This window comes from Cynocephalus volans, chromosome 10 (assembly GCF_027409185.1).
Source record: "Cynocephalus volans isolate mCynVol1 chromosome 10, mCynVol1.pri, whole genome shotgun sequence".
Lineage (NCBI taxonomy): Eukaryota > Metazoa > Chordata > Mammalia > Dermoptera > Cynocephalidae > Cynocephalus > Cynocephalus volans.
Window position 1 is genome coordinate 131888479 of NC_084469.1, and position 12583 is coordinate 131901061.

Genomic DNA, 12583 nt, shown 5'->3' on the forward strand with positions numbered 1-12583 from the left:
GAGGTACGGTCCCAAATGAGAGTCTCAGTTAACCCACCACAACCACTCTCTGACACTCTCTTGTTGTGACTGAGGCAGATTTGTGGCTATTAGAGGAGCCAGACAGGTTGGTGTTTCCCAAAATTAAGACAGACCCACCTGGGGTTCCTAGGAAACAGAGATCCCCAGCACCCACACCAGTCCAAGTAACTTTTTGGCAAGGGGCCTGGAAATTCGATGTTTTTAAAGCATAGCATAACTACCAGGTTGTAGGAACTACAGGAGACAAGGGAGATATTAAATGACACCATGGGATGCAATCAACACACTCCAAAACATGGGAAACTCTGAAGGAGAAGGACATGAGTTTTTCAACAAATAAATTGCTAGGAAGAAAAAAGAGGGAAGAGGAACCTTCAGATTGAGCCATAATAACCACATGCAATGGGAGGGGGCAGGGGGGAGTGTCTTATACATATATTGTAATTCAAACAAATCAATTATTTCCAAGTTGGGCAATCATGACAGATAATATGTGATATTAAAGAAGTGTTACCAACAATTACAATTCCTTGAAGTTGATACGACAAGCGAACAGATATGAGGTTGTTGGGAGGAAGGAGTGAGAGGGAAGAGGGAGGGAGGTTTTAGTAATGGGCCACAATAATCAACCACATTGTATATTGACAAAATAAAATAAAATTAAAAGGAAAGGGAAGGGAAGGCAGGAAGGAAGGAAGAGAAAGAGAGAGAGAGAGAGAGAGAGAAAGAAAAGGTGTTGCTATGTTTTGTAGGTGCCATAATGGTATGGTAGTTGTCTTTTAAAAAGAGCTCTTACCTTTTAAAGATGCATACTTAAATACGGAGGAAGTAAAAGTCTGTGATTTGCTTTAAAATAATCTATAGTCTACGGTCATGCCACCTGAACGCACCATATCTTGTCTGATCTCGGAAGCTAATCAGGGCCGGACATCGTCAGTACTTAGATGGGAAACCATCTAGGAATACCGAGGGCTGTGGTTTAAAACCAAAACAAAACAAAACAAAACAAAATACTGTAGAAAGAGGTAAGTGAGGGCATAAATGAAACAACATGAGCCATGAGTTGATAATTCTTGAAGCCGAGTAATGGGTACATGGGAGGTAAATATTCTCATATCTCTCTTCTTTTCTATATGTTTGAAATTTTTCCTAAGAAAAACTGAAAAAAATTAAAATTCCTCAGGTGCAGCCAGATGTTCAGCATTATTTGGAATCAGTGAGAGTTTAGATTGCCAGCCTCACAGGGCAGACTAGCTACCAGGAGCCATGGAAGCCAGGCAGAGGAGGGCAAGCTTCCTGCATCAAAACAGGAAGCTCTGGGGCAGGGTGTGCTATCAACAGCGTGCTGGTGCAGAAACAGGTGTGACAGGCCTCAGAGATGAGCAGGCAAGGTTGAGCACAAGAGACAGCAAGTCTGAACTTGAGGCTAAATGTGAAATCACCCATGTTGTCTAGGAGATTGTTTGGTCAGGACAGGCTCCAGAGAACCTGGTGCCCGTACAGCCCACTGTTCTGTGTGCCTATGCCAGCTACCTCCCTGCATACCCCAGCAAAGGTCTAGCACCAGTGGGTGATCAGTAAGGGGAGGTCTGGACAACTGGATGGATGTAAGGAATTCGAGGCCTTTCCTGGTGGCAGAGGCAGCAGCTGGAAGTGTAGTAATTGGAGGAACCTCTGTCTGACCTGGCCATGAGGGCGTTGCTGTGATCATTTGCCTGCCCAGCAGCTCAATTTTCTCACCCAGATAATGAGGCTGCTAAAAACCCTCCCTTATGGGCTATTGCAAGGACTCAATGGGCTAAAGCACATCAAACAGGTAGCACAGCTCCCGGCACATGGCGACACTGGTTGCTCTCATATCACTCTTATCTCATGCCCTTATTCCATGAAAAAAGGGAAGGCAGGAGCCTCCTGAGTGCCAAGTCAACTCACTTGTCAACAAATGTTAGTTGAGCATTTGCTGTGTGCCAGTGTAGTGCCAAGTACCAGAATATGGTGGTCGTGGCCTCACTGAGTTCACCTGCCAGCGGCAGCAGCAGACACCACTACAGATGGCTACAGGAGGAGGAGGAGGAAGGAGAGGTCCCAGCAAGACTTGAACCCGAGAGCACCAAGAGGCTTACCCGTGTCCCTACCTTTAGAGAGAGGGTATGTCACCAGAGAGGCTTTGGATTCGATAGAGTTCTCCATGATATGCCCCCTCTCCATGGAACTGAATATCACAGATCAGGGGTTGCCATCTGAACCACAGAGACACCAGCGAGGGTCTCACTGCGACCTACTCCTGTAGCCAAGGTCCCTCTAGCCTCCCCCTCCCCCTGCCATGACCTAATGATGGCACTACCTCAAGTACACCAGACAGCATGTAACCCAACCTCAGGACAAAGGCTCCAAGCCTGTAGGTTTCACACTCAAGTTATCAGAAAATCTGATCTCCAGAAGCAGCCCAGTCAGACACTTAAAGCCTGTCAGACAGCACAGGCTTGGATCCTGTGACTTTGCTCTAGGGACCTTGTGTTCAGGATCCTCCTTACTGCCTGAAATCAGGCAGAGCCCGGCTACAAGAGGAGCTTAGCAGTGCACATGGGACCTGAGTCATCAGTCAACTCCATCAAAAAGCAGCCCAGGAATGTTGGCTGTCGATGGTGCAGAAAAGAAAGGTGGGGGCTGGTGAGAAGGTTGGGCAGAAGTAGGAGAGGAGGACATATTTGTGGTTATTGTACTTCTCCAGGCAAAATAAACACTGGCTGCCTTTTGAGGAAGAAAAATGTACTAGCTACTTGCCACTTCAGAAAGGGTGGCCTCAGCTTTGTGATTGGAGAATGTTTATCAGTAGTGGCCAGGCTGTCTTCTGTCTTGCAAGACGGTTGTTTCTTGGGAATTTGACTGCTGCTGTTATCAGGGGAGCAGATGCAGAGCAACATCCAGAAAGAAGCAGGGGCAGTATGAGTTTCCAAGACCAGGGCTCCCAGAACAGAGATGACCATCATCTGGGCAACAATGGATACTGAGTAAGTCCCCACCTCCACCCCGCCCCCACACTGAGCACGTGAGGCAGCATGAGCACACACCACTTTGAGTGACTTCTTACTTCCCTGTATATATTTGCAATGCACTGGAGATCTGTAGGGGTGGGCCTGCTCCACCCCCAGAATAAGCTTGGTCCTGGGAGAAACCTGTTTCTACCATGGCCTCCTCTGTGTGTCTTCTCCTCTGGTTTACATAAACACTGCATAGGTGACGAATTAGAAGGAGAAGCTGCTCATTTGCCTAACCCCTTCTTGTAGCAAGATTTCCTCTCCTGGCCCTACTTCAACAGCCCCTGCTTGGATGCAGAGGGGGCAGTATGTGCCAAGGCCCTGTGGTGGGAGGCAGCATGGCTGATGTGGCCAGAGTTTAGAGGGCAAGGGAGTTTGTGCTATTTGCTGAGACTGGAGAGGCTGGTGGGAGCAGACTCCCCAAGATTTGAAAGCCAAAGTAATTAATTTAGTATATCCTAAGAGCAATGGAAAGCCTCAGAAGAACTTTAAGCAGAAAGAAGACATCTGATTTTTTATTTTTATTTTTTTATTTGGCGTTTGGCCAGTACCTGAATTGAAACTTGGACCTTGGTGTTTTCAGCACCACGCTCTAACCAACTGAGCTAACCAGGCAGCCTAACATCAGATTTTTTGAAAGAGGGATAGGTATGGCTTCTCTGTAGGAACTGGAAATGGGGAGACGAGGAGGAGTAAAAGATGAAGATGGCTTGTACTGAGGAAGAGGCAGTGGGAACAGAGAGGAGACACCCCTGGGTGATGTTTGGAGGTTGAACCAGCAGAATTTGGAAATGCCATGAAGGAGAGTGGGGGGAGACAGTGAGGAGGCATCAGGGATGACGCTTAGGGACAGCTCTGGAGTCAGGCCCTGAGCCTCCCTGCCTCCACGCTGTTTCCACTTCTCACTGCCAGCATCTGGATAAATTTTGTCATAGCGTCTGCCCCAAATTGTCCCCAGGGGAAAATTGTGCCACTGATACTTCACTAGTTTGTGTTTGTTTCCCCTGCAAGCAGCAGAGCATAGAGATGGCCTTGGGGGAGGTTAAGGGGAAGACAGCCTAAAACTTGCTTACCACTTGGGCATAAGCGTTCACATGCACCTGAGTGTATAAGGGTCTGGATGTGTTTGCGTTTCTGTGATTGACTTTATACGATCACCCTGAGGCTGAAGTTTGAGGACTAAAGTTGGATGTTATGGAAAATCGTGTTGCCGGGATAATCTTCCACAGAGACAGTGCCCACCTTCACTTGTTCAACACAGCCTGCCTCTGCTGCGCTAGTGTTTCTCCAGAGTCCTGGGGTATCAAATATTCAGCCCCTAGAGAAAAGCTAGAAAAGCTCAGAAATTCTCCCCATCCAATCCTCCAACGGCAGCTGCTATTTGATTGCCATTTATTTATTCCTGACCACCTCTTCCCTATTCTTTCTGCCTTCCACTTCCTGGGGAAGCTATCAGAGGCAGAATATCCTTGACTTAGAGACCAGCAAAGCCAAAAGTTTCTCTTTCGCCACTTGGCTGCACAGGTGGGTATGAGGGGCTACTGGATCGTAATGGGCAGTGGAGGGAAGGAAGGAGCCAGGTCTGAGTTGGGGTGCCCAAACTATCCAGAGCAGGGACACACCCTACTGTTCTCTGAGGCAGAGCCCTAAGGGACTCACACTCTGCAGTGGGCCTCCCTATAGAATCTTCTAGCTTCAGTAGGCAAGGAATAGACTCACCTTTAGCACAGTGCCATTGATTTGCCTTGCTCTGGGACAGCAGGCACCGGGCAACATCAGGTGCACAGTCCCTAAAATGCATCCTTGCCAGAAACACTTCCTCTCCTGGGTAGTTTGGGACCTTCATTCCCTTTGGAAGAGTTTGCTCATTTCCTTTGTATAGAGAGCCTTCTTGCACCTCCAGTCCTCAGACTTAGGTCATTACCCAGGTGCACTGCTCAGTCCTGCCACCTGGGGAAGGTTCCAAAGGAAGAGCAGGTCCAGAGATGCCAAGGTTCAAAGCAGAATCTTGAGAGGCTGATAGGCAAGAGGAAGGTAAGGTCACCAGGAATAAAGGAATTTGGGCAAAGACCTTGAAGCCTCTCAGGTGACGGGCTTCTGTGAGAGGGCACATCTCCCATGTATGTGTGTGTGTGTGTGTGTGTGTGTGTGTGTGTGTGCGCGCGCGCTTGTGTGGTTGAGAAGGGCAATTCTGGAGGAGACAACTCGGGAGACAGCCCCAGGCTGGGAATGGGGTGGGACCTGCTGCAAGGAAGGCAGCTCAGCCCTTGAGGTTTCTGGGACAGTCAGAACCACAAGAGCCACGAGATAAGACGGGTGTAGCTGCAGAACCCAGGTCCCAGGCCTTTCCTTAGGACCCATACTTCTGATTTGGACGAGGCCAGGACTTCCACATTGAGGTAGGAGGGATTCTGGCCAGCAGGTCTGACAGCAGCTCTGAATGAAAGGTGCTGGTGTGGGGGCTCTGCTGCCCTAGAAATTACTTCATTTCCTTCCATCCAAATAGCTGACTGTCCGGGTTCCTGCTCTATTAAGAAAACGTTCCCCAACCCTCGCTAAGTGCTTACTCAGTTCTCATCCCAAATGTCCCTCCATTTGGGTCCTCAGGAAGTGTAGCATCTCCTGAGGAGGGCGCTCTTTCCAGAGGCTGTTTGGGGAAGTTGGAAGAGGGGTGCTCGTGGCAGTTCCCAGTTGCGGGCTAGAGTCTCCAGGGGATGGATTTGGGGGCATGACAAGGTAGGGGAGAGTGGTGGTCAGAGGCACAGGGCCCCTTCCTGAATCCAGAGTTCACAAGATTAACCCTTCATTTCCAGAGACTATCTCCTCCCCCACGCCCACCCCACGTGGCCCAGCACAGGGAAACCCAGAATCCAGAGCACTGTGGTCACAGAAACCCATGTGGCCCTCGGTCTAACCGTGGTAGGCTTCAGGCAGTGGGGGACAGGATGTGGTCGGGAGAGGTCTCAAAGCCCAGGGCCACTCTTTGGGAGAAGTACCTCAGGCCCTCTCTCTAGGACAGCAAGCCTAGGGGCAGGGGGAACAATCTGGGTCAGCCCCCTGGGAGCAGTGGGGGCCGGGGGGAGGGGCGGAGGAAGCCCGTGACAGGTGGTCAGGCCGGCCCAGCACTCCCAGGCGCCCTTCGAGATGGGGGCGGGAGGGCCGTGGCGCCCCCTGGTGGCCGTGCTGCGCGGCATCCCGGCTCTCCGCGTATCGGTCGCAGGATCTCGCGACTCCAGCCCCCTCCTGCAACTCCGCGCCGCTGAGTGGCCTGAATCGAGGGTCCAGACTTCGTTGTCGTCCTCTGCCTTTCGACCGCCCTCTCAGCTCTCGCGACCGTCACCCCTGCCCTCTTGCCCGGCCCTGCGCAACATGCAGCCCGCGGACCTACAAGTTTCCCGCGCTTTCAGCCTGCGAACTCTGTTGCTGCTCCAGCTGCTGCTGCCGCCCCCGGTAACCCGCGCCCAGACCACGCCGGGCGCCCCCAGTTCCCCGACAGCGCCAGACGCCCCCAGCGCCCTCACCACGCCGGGCACCGCCAGTGCCCTGAGCCTGCGAGAGCGCGCGCGGGCCCTGATGAGGGACTTCCCGCTCGTGGATGGGTGCGTAGGTGTGGAGTGGGGACAAGGAGGGGCTGAGCCCATCCCTGGGCATGGGGAGGGGGACCTGAGCATGCAGGGCTAGAGAGGAGGCTCCCCAACGCCACCCCTGTATGCCCTCTTTCCCATCATCCATGGGTGCCCTTTCCCCTCCTCAGTCACCCCGTCCCTGGTGGAAACCCCCCAGCCCAGGCCTCAGAGCAATCTGTGTGACAGTGTGGGGTGGGGGACCCCCCGGATATGTCCTGCCTGACCTGGAGGCCTAATGGGCCCACCCGCTTGTCCTTGACTTGACCCTACTTTAATATCCCTCCAGCCACAATGACCTGCCCCTGGTCCTGAGGCAGTTTTACCGGAAGGGGCTACAGGATGTTAACCTGCGCAATTTCAGCCATGGCCAGACCAGCCTGGACAGGCTTAGAGATGGCCTCGTGGGCGCCCAGGTACCACAGGGACACACAGGGTGTCACAGCATGGCTGCTGGGGAATGTTGGGGAGTGGGGACCCAGAAATCACAAGTCACATGGAACTCAGTTACCATAGCAACTCAAAAAGTGCCATGGTATAGATGCCGAGTGCTGCAGGGGCTACAGTTAGCCAGTTTGACGGGTATGAAGGTACTACAGAACAAGCAGTGCGTGGGCCAGCCCGTGGCTCACTTAGGAGAATGTGGTGCTGATAACACCAAGGCAACGGGTTCGGATCCCGTATAGGGATGGCCTGTTAGCTCACTGGGTGAGCGTGGTGCCGATAACACCAAGTCAAGGGTTAAGATCCCTGCCCCCTTATTCGTCATCTTATTAAAAAAAAAAAAAGAACAAGCAGTGTGTTGCATGTGACCTCTGGGTGCTGTGTCAGCTGGGGAGTCTATCAGGGAGCTCCAAAGCAGTGCTTGCCTAAGCCAGCTCCTGGCCTTGCTCCCAGTTCTGGTCGGCCTACGTCCCATGCCACACTCAGGACCAGGATGCCCTGCGCCTCACCCTGGAGCAGATTGACCTCATTCGCCGCATGTGTGCCTCCTACTCTGAACTGGAGCTTGTGACCTCGGCTGAAGGTAGGTGGGTTGGTGGGGGCAGTTAGGGACTTGATTGAGCTATCCAGCCTTTGAAAATAATTGTCTGACCTACCTGCCCCCAGCTCTGAACAACAGCCAGAAATTGGCCTGCCTCATTGGTGTGGAGGGTGGCCACTCACTAGACAGCAGCCTCTCCATCTTGCGTACCTTCTATGTACTGGGAGTGCGCTACCTGACGCTCACCCACACCTGCAACACACCCTGGTGAGCACAGTGCAGGTCATGTGGGCCCACTGAGGCAGGGACTGCCCAAGGTCATACTGTGGACCCAGATCAAGCCTTATCCCTGGTATCTGATGCTGACCCTGGAGTGGGGAGGGGAGCTGGGATTCTGGGGTTTGCCTAGCAAGACTGGATCCCAGCAGGGCTTTCCTACTGCTGGGCACAGCCCATCCTAGGTCACTGTTTTTGCTCCAAGGGGTTGCAAAGACAGAGACAGTTTGGTAGGATCTCTAGGCTCTTGTGGCCAAAGGACGGCCACCAGTCAAACTGTCTCCTGGCCGTCCTGCAGGGCAGAGAGCTCGGCTAAGGGTACCCACTCCTTCTACAACAATGTCAGCGGGCTGACCAGTTTTGGTGAGGTGAGGACCCTGGTTCCTTCTCCACCCTACAGAAATGTACACACCCCTCCTGTTCCCTACAAATAAATGTGCACACGTGTACTTCTGATACCCTTCTCTCAACTTGTCCCGGCAGAAGGTGGTGGCAGAAATGAACCGCCTGGGCATGATGGTAGACTTGTCCCATGTTTCGGACATGGTTGCACGGCGGGTCCTGGAAGTTTCACAGGCACCTGTGATCTTCTCCCACTCAGCTGCTCGGGGTGTGTGCAATAATGATAGGAACGTTCCTGATGACATCCTTCAGCTTCTGGTGAGAAACTGCCCAGCCCTGGAATCTAAAGCCAAAAATTCAAACCAGGAACCCTTGAACCTGAGCCCCTGCTCCCTCAAATTCCTCAGACCCCAGGCTGGACATCTTCTGTTGCACAAACCCACAGTCCACAGCCCCTGAACTCTTGAAGCTGGGGGTGGAAGGTTCTAGATGGCAAATACTCCTCTATTCCTCAAACCCAGCACCAAGACACTTCCACTCAAACAGGGCCCAGACTCCTCCATTCACACAAACCCAGAGAGGTGAAGTCTCCTCTGATCCCCAAAGCTGTGGCTGAATACCTTCCTCCAGGGGCCTAGCGGGTGGGCAGGCATGCAGTTGTGCTTGGAGGGCCAAGCTGAGTGTCCATTTGACCACCCCTGTAGAAGAACAATGGTGGCATTGTGATGGTGTCCTTGTCCATGGGGGTGCTGCAGTGCAACCTGTTAGCCAATGTGTCCACTGTAGCAGGTAAGCCTCTTCTCCTCATCTCTGGGGTCTCTGAACAGCTCTAATTTGGACCAGAAGCCTTGTGGGCCTCAGGAAAGTCCCAGCAGTTTGACCAGAAATCCAATGATGGAAAGTACGTAGCAGCTTGCTGCTATGTGGAACTGGATGCACAGAGTCGATACTGTGATATTGATGGGCATAAGTGAGGCAGGCAGACATACAGCCTAGGTGTTAACCATCTGTGCCTCTGCAGGGGCTACCAAAGCACCCTGCCCCTGCCTCTGGCCAAGGGATTGGGCAGCCTCGTGGGTCTCTGGGGTCTTTGTCCGTTGTCACTGTCCCTCTCGTCTTCCACATCCCTGGAAAGGAGCCCTCACTGGGTTCTCAAGGGTTCTAGAGGCAGGGTGAATCCTGCATGGGAAATGGCCCAAATGGATGGCTCTGGGGTCTACTCCAAATCTGAAGTCCAGTCTAGAGTCAGCTGGGATCAGTTCAGGTCAAACCTCGGGGCCCTCAAGTTGCCATCTGGGTGCCAGGCCACGAAAGAATTGGCCTGCATGGCCTCCCAGCTGCAAGAAGGGGAATCGGCAGTCCAGCCCCAGTGTCACCCCTGCCCTTGAAGCCCCATACTTCTGACTCTCCATCCCCCCAGATCACTTCGACCACATCAAGGCAGTCATTGGATCCAAATTCATTGGGATTGGTGGAGATTATGATGGGGCTGGCAAGTGAGTGCTTCCCTGTGGCTTGTCTGGGAATGGCTGTACAGCAGTGGGGTCATCACAGTCACCATGCCCACCACACCATAGTCCTCATGGCCTTAGGCCTTGACTATCTGGCATCTCCCCATTCCCAGGGTCTGTTTTGTGGGCTCTTCTGTCTGTCTTCAGCCCAGTGGCCCCACTCTGGGACATGATATGTGGCTAAACCACCAGACAGAGCTCATTTGCTCAGTGCTCACACCTGCCCCAGCCCCAGAAGATGACCCTCTCTGTGAGCATACTATTGGCAAAGTCTGGTGTGGGCTCACCATCTTCTCTGCCCATGGATGGGGTTATGCTTGCAGGGGGTCAGCCCGGTTCTTAAGCTTTTCTTCTTTTTTGCGTCAGTGAAAGGCATAGATCTTAATAGTACAATTTAATGAGTTTTGACAAATATTCCAGGAGGTTTAAGGCCCCCTTCTGAAAGATGAAGAGCAGGGGCAAATCACTTCCTCTCTCCAAGTCTCCATTTGCCATGTCTGACCAGGGCCAGGGTTCAGGGGCCCCTGGACACATAAGGCTGTGGTTCTGAGTCAGGATCAGGGAATCAGGTCTGAGGCCCACCTGCTAGCTGGCTGGTGGCCACACAGGTTCCCTCAGGGGCTGGAGGATGTGTCCACATACCCCGTACTGATAGAGGAGTTGCTGAGTCGTGGCTGGAGTGAGGAAGAGCTTCAGGGTGTCCTTCGTGGAAATCTGCTGCGGGTCTTTGGACAAGTGGAACAGGTATGCTGGGATGGGCAAGAAAGTGGCTCATGGGTCTGAGTAGGTGTGGGGGAGAGCTGTGGGAGCTGCTGACCACTGACTGCCACCTCCAGGTACGGGAGGAAAACAAGCAGCAAAGCCCCTTGGAGGACAGCCTCCCGGATGAGCAGCTGAGCAGCCCCTGCCGCTCCATCCTCTCACGTCTGCGCCAGAAACATCATCTGCTTCCAGACTATAAACTAACAGAGGTTCCCACACGTTGGACCCCCAAGTTATCATTCAAGTGGTCATTCTCAAGATCCTCCCCCTGCATGACTCCAGGCCTTGCAGTTGTTGCTGCTTTCCTTGTCTTTATTCTGTGGCTCTGGTGACCCAGTTAGTCCTGGCAGATCTCACTACGGCAGCCGCAGACACCCACAAAGTTTTCTTGTTGTTCAGGCACAAACATTTCCTGAAAATAAATGTTTTGGACATGGAACCAGGCATGAGTGTCCTTCTCTGCGGTGGGGTCTGATGGCACAGGCTCCCAATGCTGGTGGTTGGTGGTGGGTCACTGGTTGCTTCAAGAAGGCCTGTTTGCAGTGGTCTGAGATGACCCAGGTGGTTAGGCTCAGCACTGGACAAAGACAGTGGGTGGATCTGGCTGTGGGAGGGTGGGCCCTATTCTCTACTCCCTCTGAGTAGCACATCTCGATCCATATGCTGACCCACTGGCCACCACCTGGGGAGCTTTCAGGGAATTCTGGTTCAGATTCTCAAGAAGGGAACCTGCCTAGATCACGAATGGCCTTCATTTATCTTTTGAAAGAACCCAAAATGCCAGGCCACGTCATGGGCTAGGGGCCTCCAATGGCTGGATACCCTGGATGTGAGGACCACCTGCCATCCCTCTGAGTCTTCTTCGCCAAGAGGCACAAGCTACTTAGGCATCCACCCCATCTTAACCCTAGGCCATTAATGGTAACTAATAGCAACTGCAATAATATGAGCTAATATTAAGAGCTAATACTAATAATGACAGCTAATAATAATAAGTAAACTATGACAATAATAAATGATGGCTAATAAAAATAATAGTTAACATTACTAGTCTATGTATGCCCCGTGACTGAGCAATTTCACCCCAGGTATATATCCGACAGGAATGTAGACATACGTTCCCCAAAAGGAATATGAGATCATATTTATAGCAGCCATTCACAATAACCCCAAACTGTACACTTCAAAGTCACAGTTTGAGGAGTCAAAGACAAAAGATTATCTTAAAAGCAGTCAGATATTTTTTAAAAATCACATTATCTTGGGGAACAACAATAAAACCAACAGTTGAATTTTCAACAGAAGTAATGGAAGCCCGCACACAGTGAAATATCTTTAATCTGACAAATGAAAGTAACTACCAATGTTGAATTCTGTGCACAGTGAAAATATTCTTCAAAGAGGAAGAAAAATAATTACATTTTCAGATCAACAAAAGCAGAGAGAAATTAGAAATGTATAAATCACCTAATGAGACCATTAATTATTTTGGGAAAAGTGCATATCAAATAAAAATTAAGGAGATTATAGATGCCCTAATTTTACTTTTTAAATGGAGATATGAAAATTTAAACAAAGTGTCTTCAATCTTGAATTTTTAACCAGAGAAAAGTTATGTTCTGTAAATACATCTGATTTGTCAAAAGCAGTTGCACTGACTTGATTCTTAAACAGTCTGAAATTTTAAGTTCTGTAGAAATTTTACCTGAAATGGTTTTAAGAAACGTGCAATATTGGTGCTTTGTAATAAAAAATCAGTATTGTGTTTAGATCTTATAAAATTGTTTCATGAATTTTGCTTAGTGAAATCTTATCCAAATTTGGAAATGTCCTTGAGAAAAATTTTTTGTTTGTTTGTTTGTTTTGTTTTTTTGGCATCTAGCTGGTAGGGGATCCCAACCTTCACCTTGGTGCTATCAGGACCATGGTCTAACCGAGTGAACTAACTGGCCAGCCCTTTGAGAGATTTTTTATTTTTTATTTATTTATTTTTTTTCCTTGTACCTATTGGTCATTTATGTGTCT

The 12583-nt window shown here is 50.8% G+C and overlaps 1 protein-coding gene across 2 annotated transcripts; it reads left to right on the plus strand.

Moving 5' to 3' along the window:
* The first annotated feature begins 6313 nt into the window (after positions 1 to 6313).
* Positions 6314 to 10718, plus strand: DPEP2 (dipeptidase 2). 2 transcript variants are annotated; one of them, XR_010024616.1, is made up of 8 exons: positions 6314 to 6658; positions 6972 to 7098; positions 7580 to 7709; positions 7793 to 7934; positions 8242 to 8311; positions 8427 to 8603; positions 10405 to 10540; positions 10633 to 10718. XR_010024616.1 is itself a non-coding variant. In XM_063110771.1 (8 exons), exons 1-8 carry the CDS (start codon positions 6429 to 6431, stop codon positions 10446 to 10448), a joined length of 1005 nt encoding a protein of 334 aa, XP_062966841.1. In that variant the 5' UTR covers positions 6314 to 6428; the 3' UTR covers positions 10449 to 10533. The 2 variants fall into 2 exon arrangements, 1 of the variants encoding a protein (XP_062966841.1); XM_063110771.1 differs by lacking the exon at positions 10633 to 10718 and adding an exon at positions 8990 to 9074 and having other exon boundaries at positions 10405 to 10533.
* The last annotated feature ends 1865 nt before the right edge of the window (positions 10719 to 12583 follow it).

What these genes read in the sequence shown, in the direction of transcription:
- DPEP2 (XM_063110771.1), top strand. Translation starts at nt 6,429, where the DNA reads ATGCAGCCCGCGGACCTACAAGTTTCCCGCGCTTTCAGCCTGCGAACT. An exon ending in GCTTGTGACCTCGGCTGAAG is followed by an intron (nt 7,710 to 7,792) that starts GTAGGTGGGTTG and finishes ACCTGCCCCCAG; the next exon opens with CTCTGAACAACAGCCAGAAA. An exon ending in CAATGTGTCCACTGTAGCAG is followed by an intron (nt 9,075 to 10,404) that starts GTAAGCCTCTTC and finishes GTGGCCACACAG; the next exon opens with GTTCCCTCAGGGGCTGGAGG.